At 38.6% G+C, this 19,589-nt stretch overlaps 6 protein-coding genes and 1 long non-coding RNA gene across 10 annotated transcripts in view; 4 read left to right on the top strand and 3 right to left on the bottom strand.

Moving 5' to 3' along the window:
• Positions 1–1,656: 1,656 nt before the first annotated feature.
• On the top strand, positions 1,657–5,924 carry LOC104815284 (protein NRT1/ PTR FAMILY 6.2). Its single transcript, XM_010543625.1, has 7 exons — positions 1,657–1,757; positions 1,835–1,937; positions 3,428–3,645; positions 3,987–4,222; positions 4,307–4,612; positions 4,703–5,049; positions 5,155–5,924. The coding sequence occupies exons 1-7, from the start codon at positions 1,755–1,757 to the stop codon at positions 5,688–5,690; spliced, it is 1,749 nt and encodes a 582-aa protein (XP_010541927.1). The 5' UTR covers positions 1,657–1,754; the 3' UTR covers positions 5,691–5,924.
• A 295-nt stretch (positions 5,925–6,219) lies between these two features.
• On the bottom strand, positions 6,220–8,554 carry LOC104815283 (dephospho-CoA kinase). Of its 3 annotated transcripts, XR_772071.2 has the most exons (5): positions 8,446–8,554; positions 7,673–7,827; positions 7,176–7,321; positions 6,594–7,091; positions 6,220–6,495 (listed from the first exon to the last, which is right to left on the bottom strand). XR_772071.2 is itself a non-coding variant. In XM_010543623.2 (4 exons), the coding sequence occupies exons 2-4, from the start codon at positions 7,778–7,780 to the stop codon at positions 6,650–6,652; spliced, it is 696 nt and encodes a 231-aa protein (XP_010541925.1). In that variant the 5' UTR covers positions 7,781–7,827; positions 8,446–8,554; the 3' UTR covers positions 6,443–6,649. The 3 variants fall into 3 exon arrangements, 2 of the variants coding, with proteins under 2 accessions (XP_010541925.1, XP_010541926.1); XM_010543623.2 differs by having other exon boundaries at positions 6,443–7,091; XM_010543624.2 differs by having other exon boundaries at positions 6,443–7,091; positions 8,413–8,552.
• An 804-nt stretch (positions 8,555–9,358) lies between these two features.
• Positions 9,359–10,914, top strand: LOC104815281. Its single transcript, XR_772069.1, has 2 exons — positions 9,359–9,825; positions 10,001–10,914. It is a non-coding gene; the product is annotated as an uncharacterized LOC104815281 (long non-coding RNA).
• Positions 10,274–13,559, bottom strand: LOC104815282 (protein NAR1). 2 transcript variants are annotated; one of them, XR_772070.2, is made up of 12 exons: positions 13,445–13,559; positions 13,139–13,273; positions 12,930–13,000; positions 12,513–12,853; positions 12,291–12,417; positions 12,021–12,198; positions 11,882–11,931; positions 11,586–11,757; positions 11,374–11,500; positions 11,174–11,265; positions 10,802–11,085; positions 10,274–10,663 (listed from the first exon to the last, which is right to left on the bottom strand). XR_772070.2 is itself a non-coding variant. In XM_010543622.2 (11 exons), the coding sequence occupies exons 2-11, from the start codon at positions 13,262–13,264 to the stop codon at positions 10,933–10,935; spliced, it is 1,437 nt and encodes a 478-aa protein (XP_010541924.1). In that variant the 5' UTR covers positions 13,265–13,273; positions 13,445–13,559; the 3' UTR covers positions 10,274–10,932. The 2 variants fall into 2 exon arrangements, 1 of the variants encoding a protein (XP_010541924.1); XM_010543622.2 differs by having other exon boundaries at positions 10,274–11,085.
• Positions 13,560–13,972: 413 nt separating this feature from the next.
• LOC104815280 lies at positions 13,973–16,043 on the top strand. The gene is made up of 2 exons (XM_010543620.2): positions 13,973–14,823; positions 15,367–16,043. Exons 1-2 carry the CDS (start codon positions 14,209–14,211, stop codon positions 15,724–15,726), a joined length of 975 nt encoding a protein of 324 aa, XP_010541922.1. The 5' UTR covers positions 13,973–14,208; the 3' UTR covers positions 15,727–16,043.
• A 316-nt stretch (positions 16,044–16,359) lies between these two features.
• LOC104815279 lies at positions 16,360–17,935 on the top strand. Its single transcript, XM_010543619.2, has 5 exons — positions 16,360–16,519; positions 16,623–16,726; positions 17,105–17,168; positions 17,359–17,455; positions 17,706–17,935. Exons 1-5 carry the CDS (start codon positions 16,462–16,464, stop codon positions 17,782–17,784), a joined length of 402 nt encoding a protein of 133 aa, XP_010541921.1. The 5' UTR covers positions 16,360–16,461; the 3' UTR covers positions 17,785–17,935.
• A 676-nt stretch (positions 17,936–18,611) lies between these two features.
• LOC104815278 overlaps positions 18,612–19,589 on the bottom strand; it is a 2,127-nt gene continuing 1,149 nt past the window's right edge. The window contains exon 3 of the mRNA XM_010543618.2: positions 18,612–19,029. Within this exon, the coding sequence (XP_010541920.1) occupies positions 18,721–19,029 (309 nt within the window). The 3' untranslated portion in view covers positions 18,612–18,720. The remainder of the gene's footprint in view (positions 19,030–19,589) is intronic.

Below are 19,589 nucleotides of genomic sequence, written 5' to 3'. Positions count from 1 at the left end.
AAAAGAAAAGAAGCAAAACAAACAAAAAAAAATAAAACAAAAATGGGAAAAAAACTAAAACGAGAGGATATGCAACTGCAGCCTCACGATATTATTAGGTGGGGCATTAGAAGCACTAACCTAGTCTGCCAATCCCATATATATACACACACTCCCAAAATAAATTATTTTATAATAAATAAATATAGATGATATAATGTAACACTCGATCTTTTTGTTTTCTAATTAACTATTTATAACAAATCAATCAATTATAATAAATGTAGTCGATTTCTGGCTAACTTTTCAAAATTAAAATAGATATTATATGAATTTCATGTGAGGACTGTATAGAATTACTGTTGAAATATTATTTTTAATGTTGTGTTATACATACCGACATTTTAAAATGATGATTATTAAGTTTTTGTTATTATAACTACTAAATAATATAAAATTTGATAATTTCATTGATTTCATGTTACAGTTAGAAGTAAACTATCAAGAAAACCTAAATTGTTTATCGCTAATGCTCCCAAAATATATATGTATATATATATATATATATATATATATATATATATATTCATGGGAAGAAAAAGAACCGAGTAGGTGGGAGAATGGTACCTATTATTACAAATTGAACGTGTGACATTAAAATTTCTGATAAATATTGTTTCTGAATAAATCCAAACTCTCCACGTTCATGCGCGTAAAGGTGAAAGGGAAGTGGAGGAGATCTCTGTGTTTATCACATCTAGTTGTTGTTGCATGTTCTACGGATCCCGCAAAACTAAAAAAAAAAATGTTTATTCACAATGTAAGAGAAAAAAAAAACAGAGACATAAGCTAAGCTTGATTTTATATAATTTTGATGCATGGTAAATGATAATAACTATGTACTCGTCTTAATCATGGGTTTTTATGCTTCAAAATCTTTTTTTCACTAATAAACAGTAGTCTTAACCATAAGCTAATCTTGATTTTATATAATTTTATGCTATAAAATTAAAAATAATTGTAAACAGACAGATGGAGATATAAAATAAAGTATATACCCGATTGTATTTTTTTTTTGGATAACCGGATATCATAAACTAATACCTAGACTAATATAAAAGACGAAGTCAACCATATAGAGTTACTGATATCTAACAAAAATTGATAATATGTCAAAGTGATGATCTTTTTATTGGGGATATCATTTGTTGAACCTAAGACATCAAACCAATCCGTTTCCGCATTTGATGAATTGATAGAAAGTAATAGATGCCAATTATATATAGTATGATCATATATTTCCATAGTCTAACTTATTCGAGAGGTCCAACGATATTCTCCACATGACTTATAACGTATACGAGCCACAACCATTATAATTATCATGTTACATTAAATTGATGCGGCTAAAAAGAATCAATATACGACATATATAAAAACTAAAATAGAATTAATAGAGAAAATGTGATAAATAAATAAAAAGTACCTAGAAACTTCATAGGGGAAAAAAGGGTGTATGAACCTCATCCATAAATCTCGGCTTTTGTGATCTGTCTCAATTTCATATAGTGGAGGGACCCTTTTTTCACACACAAAAAAAAGATCGACCTCTTCTATGTGGTTTTGTGGCTATATAAAGGCATGCTCTTCAGCAATAGATTTTGCTTGTGTGGCTTTGGAGGTTAACTCACAAAAAAATACCATTACAAAACTTGCAAGAATCTCTCTACTTCTCTCTCTCTCTCTCTCTCCACTCGTAAACCCTAAAGAAGCAAATGGTTAGACTAGTTTCTTGAATACTATACATTCATTTTACCTGTGCCACTTTGTATGAATTTGGTTGTGTCGGTTTCAGGAGAACAAGGGAGGTTGGACGGTGGCTGACGCCGTGGACTACAAGGGTCGCCCCGCCGAGAAATCCAAGACCGGTGGTTGGATCCCTGCCGCTCTCATCCTCGGTTCGTCTTCTACACATTTCGTTTGTATTTCTCATCATACAGAAGCAGATATATTAAATACACACACAAAGAGGTTTAATTATACAACACTATCACTATTTTGCTTGGCTTTATACCAATGCCATGAGATTGTGTCATGGGGACGCGAATTCTTATTCATCCATAAAGGTGCGGTGCATAAACACTAGGTCATAATACAATGCCTTAGAAACGTGTTTTAATCAATTGGGTACCTAAATCATATGTGCAATTTACATGTGCATACATGCATTCATGTGCATACAAGCGGTTAATTGTTCATGCATATACAGTTGATGAGATCTTAACTATCTCCAATATGTGTACGTGGTGTGCGCGTATGCATGGCGAGAAAAAAAAAACCCCACTTGCAAAACTTTACGAATTTTATACAAGGGTTCCATCTTGAAGCCTATCACATTTGATGAGCATATGCATACATATCTGTTTTATGTATATATAAATGCGTGTGCATGTATGTATGCATGCATGCATGCATGTGTGCTTGTATGTACGCATATATGTATGCATGTACGAGTGAACACGCTTAGTTTAGCTTTTTCTAGTTGAGCGGAGAGGAGAGACCAATGGAGGTTTAAAAAGGAGAAGGGGACACTGCACATGCAGTCCCCATCCAAAATCTCCAACTCATTCACTTTTTTCGTGTGTGTATATATATATATACATATATATATATACATATATTAGTTATGCTTTATTATATTATTCAACGTAGGATAAATGATAAATCCGACGTCCCATTCAATTTTTTTTTTCATTTTCAACCCAAATAGAAAATAAAATAAAATAAAAACAAGATTAGATCAAGCATTTATTTTCACGTGTCTGCTTATGAAAAAAAACCCCGCCTCTAATACATTGTTTGGTAATATTATTAATATATTCGGCTTCCATTAGGAAGTGAATTTAATCTAAGATAAATCATTTTATATATGTGGCATCTCGTAGATTCGTAGTCGAATATTATCACATCTTAAATCTGGAGGTAGTTTCATGACATTTTAATCCATGCTATATCTATTAATATATATACATAAATATATATATATATATATCAACACGTATTTTTTGTACAATTTGTTTGTTCGACCCACAAAATTGGAATAAAATAATTGCAATGATTGAATATATTTGCATCCACACAGATTCTGATCCAGGAGTTTGATAATGGCTGTCTCAATCATACTGTAATATCCAAAATCAATAAATCTTTGAATCATTACTATCAGATTAGATTTGGCTTTGGGAAACAGAACAGAGATAGAGATTGTGTAGTGTCTCGATCCCTTTGTCATAAACCCATGATTAAAATAAAAGAACATCATTAGGGTTTATTAATTAGGTCAAAACACACGATGTTTTTGTTATTATGCTTGGACTATATATATATATATGTATATATATGTATGTATACAACTAATTAAGGCGAATGAGTTTTAACAAATATTCAGGAATAGAGATAGTGGAGAGGCTGTCGACGATGGGAATCGCAGTGAATTTGGTGACATATCTGATGGAGACAATGCATCTGCCGAGCTCAACCTCTGCAAACATTGTCACCGACTTCATGGGAACTTCCTTCCTCCTCTCCTTGCTCGGCGGCTTCCTCGCCGATTCCTTCCTCGGCCGCTTCAAAACCATCGCCGCTTTCGCCGTCGTCCAAATGCTGGTAATCTACCCAAAATAATCGTTTTCGAGAATCTTTTATTTAAGTTTTACAACAAAAAAAATATGATATATATATTATTTATTTATTTATTACATGAGGATGACGTGACAACGATGTGTCAAAATCAAAATTATATTCCAATTGTCATGTCAATCTATAGAGTTAAATTTGATGTAGTTTACAAAATTTAAGTTTATTTAAATATAAACATCATAGTTGTAAAACGTAAAATTTAGGGTTTAGATTTCCCAAACATATAATTTGGATATATAGATTTGGGTTTAATGGGTCAGGATGGTGAGAGGTTAATGACATTTTTGCAAATGGTGTGGTGCAAATAGGGAACTGGTTCACTGGCATTAGCGACCAAGTTGCCCGGACTACGTCCTCCGCCGTGCCACCACGGCGAACACTGCAATCCCGCAAGCGGTTTCCAGATGACAATTCTCTATATAGCGCTTTACCTCATAGCCCTCGGGACCGGCGGCCTCAAGTCCAGCGTCTCTGGATTCGGATCCGACCAATTCGACGAGAAAGATCCCAAGGAAAAGTCTCAAATGGCTTATTTCTTCAACAGGTTCCGACCTTCAACCCCTTATTACAGTTTCATTTGTTTTAACGGACGCAACAAAGGAACTTATCCGCGTCGATGTTTTGACAGGTTTTTCTTCTTCATAAGCATGGGAACATTGATGGCTGTTACAGTGCTTGTGTACATGCAAGACGAGGTGGGGAGAAGCTGGGCTTATGGCATTTGCACCGTGTCTATGGTCGTAGCCATTGTATTGTTCTTGTCCGGGACTAAAAGGTACCGATACAAGAAGAGCCGAGGAAGTCCGGTCGTGCAGATTTTACAGGTTCTGGCCGTTGCCGCGAGAAAGAGAAAGATGGATTTGCCTCAAAGCATTGCTTACCTATACGAGGATTCTTCCGAGGGTTTGCGGGTCGATCATACTGACCAGTTTCGGTAAGCGATCGTCTCATCGATTAATTGGTAACTCAAAGATCACAAAATATCAGAAAACTCAAAAGAAACCATGTTCGTTTTTTTGGGTAGCTTGTTGGACAAGGCAGCCATAGTTGCGGAAGGGGATTTCGATCAGAACCTCGATGGTACTGCAGTTCCTAATCCATGGAGGCTATGCTCAGTCACGAAAATCGAAGAAGTGAAAATGATGGTCAGGCTCTTGCCGATTTGGGCAACTACCATAATCTTTTGGACAACGTACGCGCAAATGATTACATTCTCCGTCGAACAAGCGTCGACCATGGAACGTACCATCGGAACCTTCGTGATTCCAGCAGGTTCCCTCACGGTTTTCTTCGTCGCGGCCATTCTCGTCACTCTCGCGGTCTATGACCGTGCCATAATGCCTCTGTGGAAGAAATGGAAAGGCAAACCAGGTAAGGAAATGCAAACATTATGACAACAATCACTATTCCCCGAACGATTTCTTGATTAAACTGATGTAATGTATATATATATATATATGGATATACACATTTCAGGTTTTTCAAACTTACAAAGAATGGCAATTGGATTAGTCATGTCCACCGTTGGAATGGCGGCTGCGGCTCTAGCAGAGCAAAAACGTCTCTCGGTTGCGAAATCTGTCACTCATAACTATAATAAAACGCTACCGATCAGCGTGTTCTTCCTCGTGCCTCAGTTCTTTCTCGTAGGATCGGGCGAAGCGTTTATATACACCGGCCAACTCGATTTCTTCCTCACCCAGTCTCCCAAAGGAATGAAGACGATGAGCACCGGGCTTTTCTTGACGACGTTATCGTTGGGGTTCTTCGTGAGCAGCTTCTTGGTGTCTGTGGTGAAAAAGGTGACGGGAAGTTCTGGAAATGGACAGGGATGGCTGGCCGACAACATTAACCACGGTCGGCTTGATTGCTTCTACTGGCTTCTCGCTGTCCTAAGTGGGATCAACTTCGTGGTCTATATGGTGTGCGCCTTGTGGTTCAAGCCACGAAAGGGTAAAGGCGCATTGGAAATGGCAGATGGCAAAGGCTTTTCGGTCGAAGACAACTGCTAACAAAGGCTGTTTTCTTCTAGGTCTTTTGTTTCTTGCGTATCAAGCAATCGAGTCGTATATTCTCTTTGACGTCATCCTATTATTGCATTTCTTAAAAAGGATGAAAAAAGGTTTCTTGTGTCACAAGCAAGTGGGTTGGGTTCAAATAGGGTTTGTTCTTGCTGTTTTGTCAATCTTTTCTTCTCGGTTAGGTGTCAACCTTTGTATTTTGCTCATACATTTTTTTTTTGGTCTTTTTGGTCCTTTTGAAAGGCGAGTTAGAAAAAATAATGAAATAAATATAAATATAACAGACACCAAAATAAATATCAGTTGTTCTAAAATAAATTACATTTTCATTTTCACAGTCAAACTATTAATTTCTTAAAACAAAATATTTAACTTCTGAATTTGTTTTTTTTTTCTTATTATCAATCATCCGAAAATCTAGTCAAAATATCAACGGTCAATGTCACATGGCTTCACTTGATGCCACACCGTCAACAACCAATTAAAATAAATAAATAAATAAATAAAATATTATTTTAAAAAAATTATTGTGTGATTTTGATCGATATAGATATGTCAATTACAAAGGACTTTCAAACATAAAATCAAGAAATCCAATGTTTTGGCATTCAGATCTTCTAAAACCCTAATCGTTAGAGATCTTACGGAGCTCCTGATGAAACTATTAAAGCGTGTCAACTTAAAAGCAGTTTTGTCGTAATGAACACCAAAAGGGTTTGGAGAAAGAAGATTGATTTGCCCGATTGTCTGAATGTTCCGAGATTCTTCCACTGCCCCCACGAGCTATAACAGAAGTCTAAGATCACAGTCACAGATACATCACGTTATGCAACTAAACAGGATATACTATTTCCACTTTCGCAGTACAGAAACCCGACAAGGACGAGGACTTACACGGGCAAGAGCAGAAACCTCGGGAAGGAAACGAGTCCGCCGAGCAAAAACATCTGCTATGATCCATTGTAAAACCGTTTGCAGACAAAGACGCCTAGAATTAGCGAAAGGACAGAGACAACTCCTTGTCTTGAACGCCAAAACTCGGCCCACGTTAAGGGTCTTTTGATTTCAAACAAAACCTTCTTGAACTGTTCGTTCAGGTCATCGAGTGACCCGTTATTGTCAATCACAATATCAGCCTTGCTCCTTTTTAACTCCAGGGGCATCTGAGCGTTCACTCTGTTTCCCGCATCTTCCTCGTTCGACCCATCCCTCTCCATGAGACGTTTAAGCTGTGTTTCAGGATTCACCCACACAACAATAATGGGTTTCGTCCATTTATCCAGCTTGGCCTCGAACAACAAGGGGATATCGAGAACGATCACTTTTGCACCCTTGGCCCATAGTTTCACGATTTCCCAAAAGATACCAGAAGATATATACGGTGCCAGCAACCTGTAGAATGAAAGACAGGAACCCAAGCTCAGGATTACCAGTACCCAGGTTCAGTAATCAATGGAGGTTAGCGCCAATTTATACTTGTTCAGAAGTTGGCGTTTGGAAGGAGAAGAGAACACAATCTGGCCGAGTTTTGGGCGATCAACTTCTCCACTGGGCAGTAGGATCTCCTCTCCAAATGCTGCAACGACCTTTTTCCAACCCCGAGTTCCTTTCTTTAGAACATCCTACAGATCAAACACTCCACACTTTTGATAAACAAAAAAAGATTGCTAAATCACGTGTAAGTAAGACCTACATAATCCCTTGCAAATGGTTAAAACATATGATGCACATGGCAAATCTACACCAAGGAGCTAAACGATGAATATGAGGGCAAGCAAACAAACTAAGCCTCCCATTGGATTGACTTGAAATCCTTTTGTCCTAAGATACATGACCACGTTTTTCCAAGAATTCAGAAAAGACCAACTTTTCCATGACCCATCTCGATGTTTACGAGAAAACTAGGCTTAACACCCAGAAATTGGAGGGAACAAACCTAGAACTTCACCATTGAAGAGAGAGAGAGAGATTACTCGAGCAATGAGATCGGCGTCAACAACAGGAATGTAACTAGCCTTGAAGAGGTTAGAGACCGTGCTCTTCCCCGATGCGATCCCTCCCGTGAGCCCAACTAATCTCATCCTCTCCGACACAACTTATATTATCTCCTCGCGTTCGTCGTAAACACCTTGTAAGAACGTGACAACAATTGGAAACTCAGTACCATGGATTATGAAAATGTTGGGTGGTCTCTAGATGTTTTGGAAACCCTAAAACTTTGGAGCCAATGATCAACCAGACCCAACAACTCTTCAACATATACCAATCTTCATCGTAGAGACAGAGATGCCTCCAAAATTTTGAATTCAGCAATTTCCATACAAGAAATCACAATCAAAGACATCATATATGCAAAACCCAATATAGGATGCACGAGGAGCAAATCAATCAACTCAAGAAAACCAAAACGACGTAAGAAATTCAGATTGAGGTTGAGAGAAAGGGTCAAAAACCCACAATGCGAAAAAAAGGGGAAAGGGGGGGATGAGATCTCCAATGATTACTTTAAAATCATAACCAGAAAGATGGTGGAAATTAAGCAATGATAGAATTCCGGAACGGTTAAAGCTTATTGCTGCCATTTCCCAGACTCACTATAACCCAATTGAAAAATAAAATAATCAAAATCAATAATTACGCGCAAATTGGAGGATCATCTGAGGGTTACGATAAGGTCCCTTATCTCCCTTACTGAAATCGGAGGAAACCTCACCAGCGAGAAACGAGAGAGAGAGAGAGAGTTCACCGGAAGAGACGACACAGCAGCGATGGAGACGACGTTGACGCTTCGGTGCCGCCGAGAGAAAATCGCGAGAGTGGAAAGGTTTCGATAAATATGTGTACAAGCCTCTTTCTCTCTCTCTATATATCTCTTTGTATGTTTATATGTGTATAAGTATGTGTATATATATGAGTGTATATGTGATCGTTCGTAATTTTTCTGTTGACGATGCTTAACTCCGATATCTTTGGTTAAATTTAGGGATGAACATCTCGGTTATTAACCGAATAACCGAACCAAATCGAACCGAATTACAGCGATTCGATTCGGTTCGGTTATTCATCTAATAACCGATCGGTTGAACAAATTCAATAACCGTTTGAATTCGATTCGGTTCGGTTAATAACCGAATAACCGCGGTTAACCGTATAGTTATTAGTGTTTATTTAGTTTTTAGTTTTTTATTCTAAATATTTATGTAATATTTTTACAATTTCGTTTTCAATTTTCATATATTGATATCTCAACTTTCAAAGTTAATTTTTTGTTTGATTAAAATCTTATTTTTGATATAATGCCAATTTATTGTACTTTTTTAAAATAAATAAAGATAAAAAATGTAGTTGAAATTTTTGAAGACTTTCCAAAATTTTGAGAATTTTGGAAAATTAATATTGTGTATTTTAGTTTAGATTGATAATTTTAAAGGATTAAATTAATATTATGATGTAATTGGAAGTTTTTAAAGATTTTTTTGTAATTTATTTCGTATATATTAGTGTTTATTTATAACCGAATATAACCGAACCGATCCAAATTTAACCGTTCGGTTATAATTTTTTGTGCTAAAACCGAATCCGAAATAACCGAAACGAAAACCGAATCGAAACCCGAAATGACCACCCCTAGTTAAATTCATGTGTTTCATGACATTTTTTACATCTATATATTATATATTTATAATATGTTTTTAATAACACCATCAAAATTGTTTACAACTGCTGTGTTTGATTGGCTGCCAATGGATTCTGGGAGTGGCATTGCCTTATCCTGCTTCTCTTAGGGCTCTCGTGGGTCGGTTGACAATCACTCACTCGCCCAAACATTACCATATTATGCGGTACATAAGTTGAGTCAGTGTGCTGATTCCTGATTCCAGAAGATTTCGGTCTGACAACGTATTTTGAGATTTCGACCGGCAAATCTCTACTGCGACAGTAAATCCGCCATCCATATCGTCTCCAATCGAGCATCTCATGAACGAACAAAGCACGTCGAAATCGATTGCCATTCGGTGAGAGATAAGCTAAAGTCCTTGCATCTACGGTCGTTATTTCATTCTTTGCTTCAGAAGTCCAATCCATCAAGTTCATGTCTGCCTTCACACACCTGTAAATTTGAAGGGTATACATGCATTCTGTTATTCGTTCTCTACTCTCTTTCCTCTGTTCTCAGACCTCCATTGATACAGAGCTTCGTTTTTTCGAACACTAAAAGACAGCAGAACGCTTCCCCGAAATGGAACAGTCATATGCTCTTTCTATTCTTGAATCTGATATCAACTGCTCTGGCTTTTCAGGGAATCGCTACCTCGTAAGCGGTCGTGGGTTCTGTTTAGATGGGGCCGAGTTTTCAGTCTCAGGAACTGTCGACTTCAAGAAGGCAAGAAGAAACCCATATTTCTGTCGACTGTGGGTATAATTGATGGTTCCATCAAAGATGGGTCATTTTTAAGACAATGGTGCACGTGATTTAAACAATCATTAGGTTATGGAACCAAAGCATAAACTAAACCAAAACGCATGCACGCATTTAATTGCGAAAGAACAAACAAGATTTGCACGTCAAGCAGTTCAATCAAACCACAATCTAATGGACATTACATGAAAATGTAGCTGCTGCTGCTCTCACAGCAACTCTGTTAACCATGTCATCAGACAGCCAAAAACCACATCTAACCATCTATTACACCGCTACATATGACCAAAACACGCGCACTTATTATATCGTCATGTAAACAAGTTCGATCTTTCCACACGAATCCATGTTTATATAAAAAACACGAACAAACCTAAGGTGAGAAGTTAATGATAGGAAATGATCAAACCTCTGCGTATGATCCTTCCGAACTGCAGAATTTGCCACGGGTCAACCATCGGTGCTGACGCCAAACCCCCAAAGTCGGATCAAAGTGGGTCCAGCTGTGTGGTTTCAGAAGCTCTTCAGAAGATGAACCCTAACCCTAAATATGAAAGCCCAGCACCAGACATAACATTTATTGGTTGATTCCACATCTGTTTACTCATAGTAACTATTAAGAAAGGCGTTTCCAATCGGGATGCTCATCAAAGCTCTGTTCAGAAAGAAGAGAGAGCAAAACCTTGGAGTCAACTCCAAACAGGCTTTTCCTCCGGCCATCTGTCAAAGTTTGAACCTCTCCCGCAATGATGACGCCTGCATAACCACCCCGCACAAGCTATGATCCAACTTCCTATAAGTCCCCGAACCTTTCTACCAGTTGCTAAGCTGTGCTGTAACGCTTTTCACCACTGGATGGTACTGCGTATGCAGGTACTTCCTCGCCTCTTTCGAACCCGGCCCATCGAGCCATTCCTCGTATAGTCTCTTTGCTATTGGATTCTGGAACGGATCTGCCGCCAGAACCTGAATTCAATGGATGAAAGACCGATTAGCAGAGAGATTAGTCGTAGGATGAGTGACAGAAACACTCTACCCTTGCATGGCCACTCACGTCTTCCATATATGCAGCTTCGAGAGACTGGATCAGATCTTTCGGGGACTGGCCCGGCTTTGGCTTGATCTGCCCACCTCCATTTAAGCAACCTGATTCATCACAATATGGAGAATTCGTTGGACCGACAAACAAGAACCTCTCCAACAGAAGGCTTCTCACACTCAAAGCAAGAAAAATGGAGTAGAACATTTATTTACCAGTAGGACATGCCATTATCTCCACAAAGTGGTAATCACATTTCCGTGTCTTCATTCTCCGGACGATGTTTTGGAGGTTTTGGAAACCGTAACATAACGCAAATTTCAACACTGTTTTTCCTTCCACCTTCAGGGCAAAAAAAAACAGATTGTCAGGCAAAAAGTTGATAAATGTGAGCCACGTACAGGAATTTCAAGATTCGAAAGCTTACTTCAAGCGTCAGTTCACGGAAATCCGAATTTCTGAGAGTTCTGAACTCAAGAGGACTATTAATGTCTTTTCCGAATAGTGTTTTCGCGGCATGTCTGAATATTGTTTCTGCATAACCACCGGAACTTCCAGAAACACCGTAAAGATTCCCTTCTTCAGAAAGATTTGTCAACCTGTTTTATGCATGGATAAAGAAAGGGTTTTGAGAGAAATAAGACACATTTTTCCAGAACAGAATGAAATTCTACGCTGCCAAGTGCCAAATGTAGGAGAAAAAGAAAAAACAGTCATTCTTACAATCTGTCAAGTGGAGATTCCTCTAACTCCTTAAAATCAACTCCTTTCAACTGCAAAACAGATCAAACAAAATTAGTTTGTGATGGATGAACAATGTAGCAGTTGCCATTAGCGTGGAAGCAGAACTCAAACTGTTTACCTTTATCAGATCCAAAACTTCACCAGTTGTCAGGACAGAATCAACCTCTGTCTGCTCAAGACCTTCATTATCACGGGTTCCACCTTCCGACCCCATTTGAAAAACAAAATCGTCTCTTGCAGCCTCAAGCTTTTTATCATAACAGGGCATCACAGTCACATGGTAAACCTCTTCCAACCTATTTCCATGAATCCACAACAGTTGAATCGAATCACCAATTCGATGTAGGACAACAATTAAAAAGAAAAAAAGTATGAGGCAACAGCTTGCCTGAGTCCCAATGCTCGATACAAATGGTGCTTGATCGTGGCTCCAATTGATTGTTGGGGACTTTTAACCGAAGAAATGTACGGCAGAATATAGGATCCAAGCTGCTTTTCGGCATAACATATCCAACCTGGAATCAGAACTCTCTCCCATAACATTCAGATCGATTGATTTATGGCCCAAAAGTCATAGGTGAGTTAAAACAAGTTCAGCCCGTGAAATTACCAGGACAAGCCGAGGAAAGCATAGGAAGGGGCGGACTACAGGTTTCATCATGCGGAGAATTAGCTTGCTTGTAGCGATTCACGAACTCGTTACAAGCCTCAATAAGCACTAAATCTCTACTGCAGCTCGTATCAAACACAGCTTTAACTCCCAAAGACTTGAGGAATGTAGTGAGTTTCTTGAAAACCTGACGAGGGGAGATGCCATAATGAACTGCGAGGGAAGCTCTCGACTGCGGGGAAAGGGATACGATCACGTCCTTTCCTTTGTTAAGATTAGAAAGAAATTCATCCAAACTTTGCTTCTCGAGCATAACCGTCTCTGCGGATGTTATGCATCCACTGCATCATAGATGGAAAGAATTCACTACCATTTCACTCCATGAACGCAGTAATTGATGTTCATGAGAACACTAACCTGCAAGCCAAGCAATCCTTGAGAGAAATTTTCACGGCTTCAGTCTGTTGCTGCTTGCTGGCAAGCACAACCTTCAGAAAAAAGAAAAAAAAAAATATCACCGGCTGATGAATACGTGCAACCATCTTCGAATTTCTAAGCAACCCGCAAATTGAACATGTACAAGCAGAAAATATTGGAAATTCTCGCAAAGGATTGGGATTTTGAACCTGGGGTCTATCGGGTTTCTTGCTGGTGGATTGGGTACCCTTGAGAGAGATGACACAAGCTTGAGATGGAGCAATGAAATCGCTAAGATCGCCGATCCGTAGCGTCGGCGAGAATTTCTCTGACATATCTACTCACTATCAACCAATTGAAAGATAAAATAATCAAAATCGATAAGTACGAGCAAATCGACCGGTGATCTGAGGGTTACGAAAAAGCCCTCTATCTCCCCTTACTGAAATCGGAGGAAACCTCAGTAACGAGAAACAAGAGAGAGAAAGAGATAGAGAGAGAGAGAGAGATTTCACCGGAACAGAGACGAAGACGAAAGTGGTGGTGGTGATAGAGACGACGTTAATCTTCGGCGCCGCCGATAGAAAATCGCGAGAGGGATTTTTGAGGGTCGGCGAAGGAGGAGTCTTTTGTTTGTCTTGTATTTTCTTCTTCGTTTTAACTTCTAATTATTGCATTGGAGTCCTCCACTGTTCAACATTCTCGTTTTCATACGAAACTTTGATTTAATAAAAAAAAACCCTTTTAAATCATTGTTTTCAACCATGAATTCCTGAATAAACTAGAAGTCCCATTATTAAATAAAGCACTAGAAATTAATCGTAAATATTTATGAATAAGAAGGTCCATTATCAAAAAGAAAATAATAATTTCTATTTTTGGTCCATAATCTAATAAATATTATTTAATTAGACCGCTTAAACGGCATTTAAAACACCAATACAAAAATCACTGAGCATCAAAAAGAAAGTCTGAATTTTCCACACAGAAATTCGGACATATACACGTGTCAACTATGATTGGACAGATTGACTGCCTTCTCTACGCTTCGCTTAAACTGGTTCTCACTTCTGTTCTGTTTCCTTTTACTGTGAGAGAACGAATCCCCAATTTCTCAGCACAGATCTCTCATTCTTGTTCTCCCCGTTCAATAGTTTCTTCCCAGATCTGAAATCGAGCGTCGAGCGTTTCTCCTTCCATGGAAATTTTCTCTCTTTCTTGAACAAGATCGAGATCTCTTTCTGGAAACACACTTTCCGGGAAAATATTCTCCATTTCCATGGCGAACGCTTGGAAAAAAGAGAGGAACCAGAAACTCCTAACACCCAAATCCCTGATCTTCGTCCTCATCCTCTCCGCTGTCTTCATCTCCTCGATCTTCTTCTTCTCCTTCTCCGGTTCATCGTCTCAACAGAACCCAAATCCCAATCTCACCATTAGAACCCCCTTCCCAGTCCGTACAATCTCTCCATTCGATTGCTTCAAATGCCCGCAATCAAAACCCGTTATCGCTAACACAGTGGAGAATCTCAAATACCCATTTATATACTCGCTCGCGGATCTTGGGAATTTGCCGGAGAAGCCGCACAAGAACATCGTGAGGCTCCTGAAAGGTAAGGCCTTTCGGAAACCAGACATCTCTGCTACGATTCAAGACGTTCTTGAGAAGATTAGAGGAAAAGAGAAGAATGGGTTCGTCGTCGATGTTGGTGCGAACGTGGGTATGGCGAGTTTTGCTGCTGCAGCCATGGGGTTCAAGGTCATCTCTTTCGAACCGGTTTTCGAGAATTTGCAGAGGATTTGCGATGGGATTTGGTTCAATAGAGCTTCTCATTTGGTTACAGTGTTTGAAGCTGCTGCTTCAGATCGTAATGGGAACATAACTTTTCACAAGGTATGCTTTTTGCATCTTTGTTTATATTTTCTGGGATTACGCTAAACGAATGCATAAATGGTTTCTGGACAAGTGAGGATTGGATTAGGACATTATAGTCAAGTGGTAACTAGCATGAATGTATGTATGTATGTATATATATATGATCATACAAGATTCAGAGGAATGAATTAGGACATTGAAGTGATTTGTTTCTCTAGCCAGCTCATAGATGGTATCTAGACAAGTAAGGATTGGATTAGGACATTATAGTTAAGTGATCATACAAGATTCTGAGGATTGAATTAGGACACTGAAGTGATTTGTTTCTCTAGCCAACTCATCGGTTCAAGATTTGTGTGTGTGATTCTCTTGCCAATGGCTTTCAGTAGATTCAACCAAAATGGTTTTCATGAGCTGCGAGGCTTTGGTTTCTTGCATTGGTTGTTGTTTCTCTCCTTTAGCCCGTTTCGTCACTATCAAATTCGGGTTTTCTCTCCTCTGGTTTCTTGTATAGTTCATGTTTAACTGATACTGTAATGTGAATCCATTCTCTTATTCCAGCTGGTTGGACGGCTTGACAACAGCGCGGTCTCGGCAGTCGGGGCAAAACTCGCGTTCCAATCCAACAAAGAGATAGAAGTTCAAGTGAGATCAATCCCTCTCGATGAAGTGATCCCTGATTCAGAACCCGTCGTTTTGCTCAAGATCGACGTTCAGGGTTGGGAATACCATGTCCTGAAGGGTGCGAAGAAACTGCTGTCGAGAAAATCGGGCCAGGCTCCGTATCTAATCTACGAGGAAGACGAGAGATTGTTGCAGGCAAGCAATAGTAGCTCCAAAGAGATTCGGGATTTCCTGAAAAGCGTAGGGTATAACAAATGTGACCAGCACGGTACAGACGCCCATTGCACCAAGGACTGAGGAAAGAAACGAAAAACGACGATCCTGACATCGGCTTTGGTAAGACGGGGGAATAGACGAAACTTGACCTTTGGAGAGTCGGTTTATGTATCGGTTATAGCTCTGTGGATTCGACGAAACCGGGAATTTTTGAAGTTTGTAAGAGATGGATTCGGCTGTAGAAGAGAAGAAGATGATCCTTGATGAAATCTAAACCTAATGCTAAGGCTAGTTTCAGTGTCAAGCCATTTTTGTTTGTAGTTGTAATTTATGTGTTACATTCTTTAATTTCGGATATTATGATTCATCACATCTAATCAGTAAGGAGATCTAATGCTTGTTGGTGTTTTCAGGTTATTTAAATTATTCATATTAATTAATAAAAATTAGAATTAATTTTGTGCAATATTCTTTATTTTTATCATGCAATTAGTCTAAAAATATTTTGTCAATGGTAGACTATGCGAGTCTAAAACTCTTACACGCAATGTCTTTCTAGTTTATATCGACGGTTATAATTAGTTTTCAATTATAATTTGCCCTTTTATCCAAACGCTTAGAAATATTTAAAAAATAACCCCGAAAAAGGGTATTTTGGTAAGTTTACTCCCGTTTGCGGAGCGTCACTTATCTGCTCTTGTGGGTAAAGATTATCGCTTCGGACAGAATCACAACCAGTTTTCTGTGTTCGAAAACCTTTGTTTGGTAATAAAGCTTCAAGAACGCACACAGACCAGAGGAGGAGGAGGAAAAAAAATGGCGAACTCCTTATGCTTCTCTCCTACTTGTTCCCTCCAATCTCCAAAAAACCCAGGTACTCTGAAACTTTTTTATACCCTTTTTTCCCTTTTTTGCATAAGTTGGAGTCCTTTTTGATGATTCGTCCAAGAATTTTTACTGGCTTTTGTTATTCATAGGGTTAGCAATCGATAGATCCTTGGCCCGGAAGGTTGTTTTTGTCAGAGATGTGTTGCGGAACTCAAGAACAAGAACTGCGAAAACCCAATCTTTCGAAGTTAAGGTTAGAAATTTCATTCCTTCACTTTGATTTTCCAGCGTGACGAGCTTTGGTTTTGTTCTAAGTCAATTTCAAGGCAATGTGAGCGACTAATCTCCCTCCCGCGCCTTTTTTCCGAGAGATCTTCGTCGGTTTCATCGTCAAAGATTGTAACTTGACGAGAGATATGTTCTTAAAACGTTTTCAAGAGTTTATAAATGGATGTAGCAATCTATGATGTTCCAGAACATGTGTTTGTGGCTTGAAGGTTTCACATTACTCTCTTTGTCAAGGGCTTGTGTCCCATTTGTTTGGATTCTTGTTCACATCTTACGGTTCTAACCCATGCCTCACCCCGAAAATAACGATCACGGTTTCGTTTTCTTCATCTCGGGTTGACAGGCGATGGATAATAACCAAAGCACCAAGAAGAACAGTATTCTTTGCCCAGATTGTGAGGGTAACGGTAAGCACTGCAAAACCATTACAATTCCTGACGGTTTATCCTACTCGGATGCTAAATTCAGTCACCCTTTGTCGTGTCCAAGATCGATGGATCTCGTTTTTTAGCAATTTGAAGAATTGACCATACGGGTTCCTATGCTTAGCTCGAAGTCTCGTTAATGTTTGCCTGTTTCTTGATTTCAAATGGGTAGGTGCTGTGGCATGTTCTCAATGTAAAGGAAGTGGTGTTAATTCCGTGGATCACTTCAACGGGCAATTCAAAGCCGGTGCAATATGTTGGCTCTGCAGGTTCGTCTCCTTGAGCTACTGATACTTCCTTCTTCCTCGCTCTCATTGCTTGCTGAAATGAATATTCTTTTCTTGATCATAAGAAGGGTACTTCGATATGAATGATATGCTCTCTCTTAGTTGCTGTTGATGACAAACAAAGGCGATTTCCTCTTAGCTGATTTCATCGTCTCGCCTCATCTTTCATCCCGATTTGTCCTTCATGAACCCGATGGTGTAGATATTTTTTTTTTGTTTTTTGTTTTGGAAGGGGTAAACGGGAAATTCTGTGCGGAAACTGCAACGGAGCTGGCTTCATGGGCGGATTCTTGAGCACATTCGATGAGTAGAAGCTTCAGGAAAGCGGATCCAGTCATGTTTCATCGGTCTGTTGTCTCCTTACAAGATCATTCATGAACATATTGGAACCAAAACCAAATTATTTAGCTATTGTCCTTTGTAAGTTACTGGAAAAGCCTTGGAAATTTTGCCCCCAGTTTATTTGGAAGGAAACAAAACTGTTGAAATAAGAACGGAGGAACCCCCCCTCCCCTCCAATACTATTGGAAGTGGAAGAAAGATTCAGACACGAGAAATTAGACTCCTAGACACCAGTATATGAGAATCCTTCATTTGAACCGTACAATGCTCCATTCGATGGCAACAAGGCGATTTTGTTGGATGAATTCGTACGGACCATTCCACCGAATCGGGATTGGATCTTTATTTGTATGAGTGCAAGGTAGGATACCCGACCTCAACCTCAGTCTCAATCTTATTGAATTATTGGACGATAATGTCTCCATCTTAAGCCTCACGAGGTCCGGATATCCGTGACTTGTGTGTTCGTTACAAGATCGGATGTCCGCATGATTTTGACCCCGTGAATATTAAATCAAATTTTTTTTTGAAATAGATCCTATATAATATAATCGAATTCCATAAATATTTCTAAGCCAAAATCATTTATAAAACGTGATCCAAAATATATAAATTCGAATGTTATTTCACAAAAATCATCAAAATCTCAACTCAGTTTCCAAATAAAACATACCAAATACTATTCCTATAATAATTTCGTTTTTTTGTAATATTTTCTTCTATGTTTCACTCTTTCTATTATTATTATTATTATTATTATTATTATTATTATCAATAAAACAAAACCATTTCAAACAGTATGAAACATCCCAAAGAAAATATTATTACCAAGCATTTATTATACATGTCCGTTTTACTAACGGCGAGAACGTCTCAATAACGGCCGTTTACTTGGCCCGTCTACTTTAGAAAGCCGCCGAGGAACCACCAGCAACGGACTCCGTCGTAGACTTGACGTTGCCATTACGGGAATGGTGACACTCGTCGAAGCCGTACCAAACGGCGTCAGGTAAGAAGACGTTAAAATAGAACGTGACGGACCTAATGGAGGAGCCGTAGATCTTGACGTTATCGGGTTTCCAGCCGTCGGATCCCTGCCTGAGGAAATGGAGGTAACAGACTTCCCTCATACACGGTCCCGTTATTCGGTAAGTGTCCGTTGAACATCTCTCGAATGTCTTCGAATACGGGTCGTCAAGTCTCTTCACGTACACCTGAACCAAAAAAAAACATATATGTTTTATTACTATCCAAATTGATGAATTAATATTATCTATATATATATATATATATTAAAAATGCGATTTTCTGCATCAAATCTCGTTTTGTATATGAAAATCAAACCTAAAAAGCCGACCCTCATTTCAGTTTTGAACCATTTCTCTAAACTCGAATCGCTTAAAACCAAACCAAAAACTAAAAAATGTTATTTTGGATCTTAAAATTCTTATTTTTGTATCCGAAATTTTTATTTAAAAACACTGAGTTAATTATAAATAAAATATTTTGGAAATAAGATCATTTGATATCTACTCCAAGGAAAAACCAAGGACAATGCCGTGGTCTTCAATATTTCCTTTTAAAAATACTGATATTCGGACAAATAAATAAATAGTTTTTGTTTTGACAGCTAGAAACTTCGGATTATCTTCTAATTATTTTAAATTTTTTTAAAGTTTTCCAAACGTAATTGAAGCAAAATTAGAATATAATTATTTATAACAAATCTGGACAATGTGTATTGTTGTCGTTGAAGACATCTGTCCTTTCCCTA

Source organism: Tarenaya hassleriana, unplaced genomic scaffold, assembly GCF_000463585.1.
Source record: "Tarenaya hassleriana unplaced genomic scaffold, ASM46358v1 Cleome23, whole genome shotgun sequence".
NCBI lineage: Eukaryota > Viridiplantae > Streptophyta > Magnoliopsida > Brassicales > Cleomaceae > Tarenaya > Tarenaya hassleriana.
This window is presented reverse-complemented; position numbering and strand designations above follow the sequence as displayed.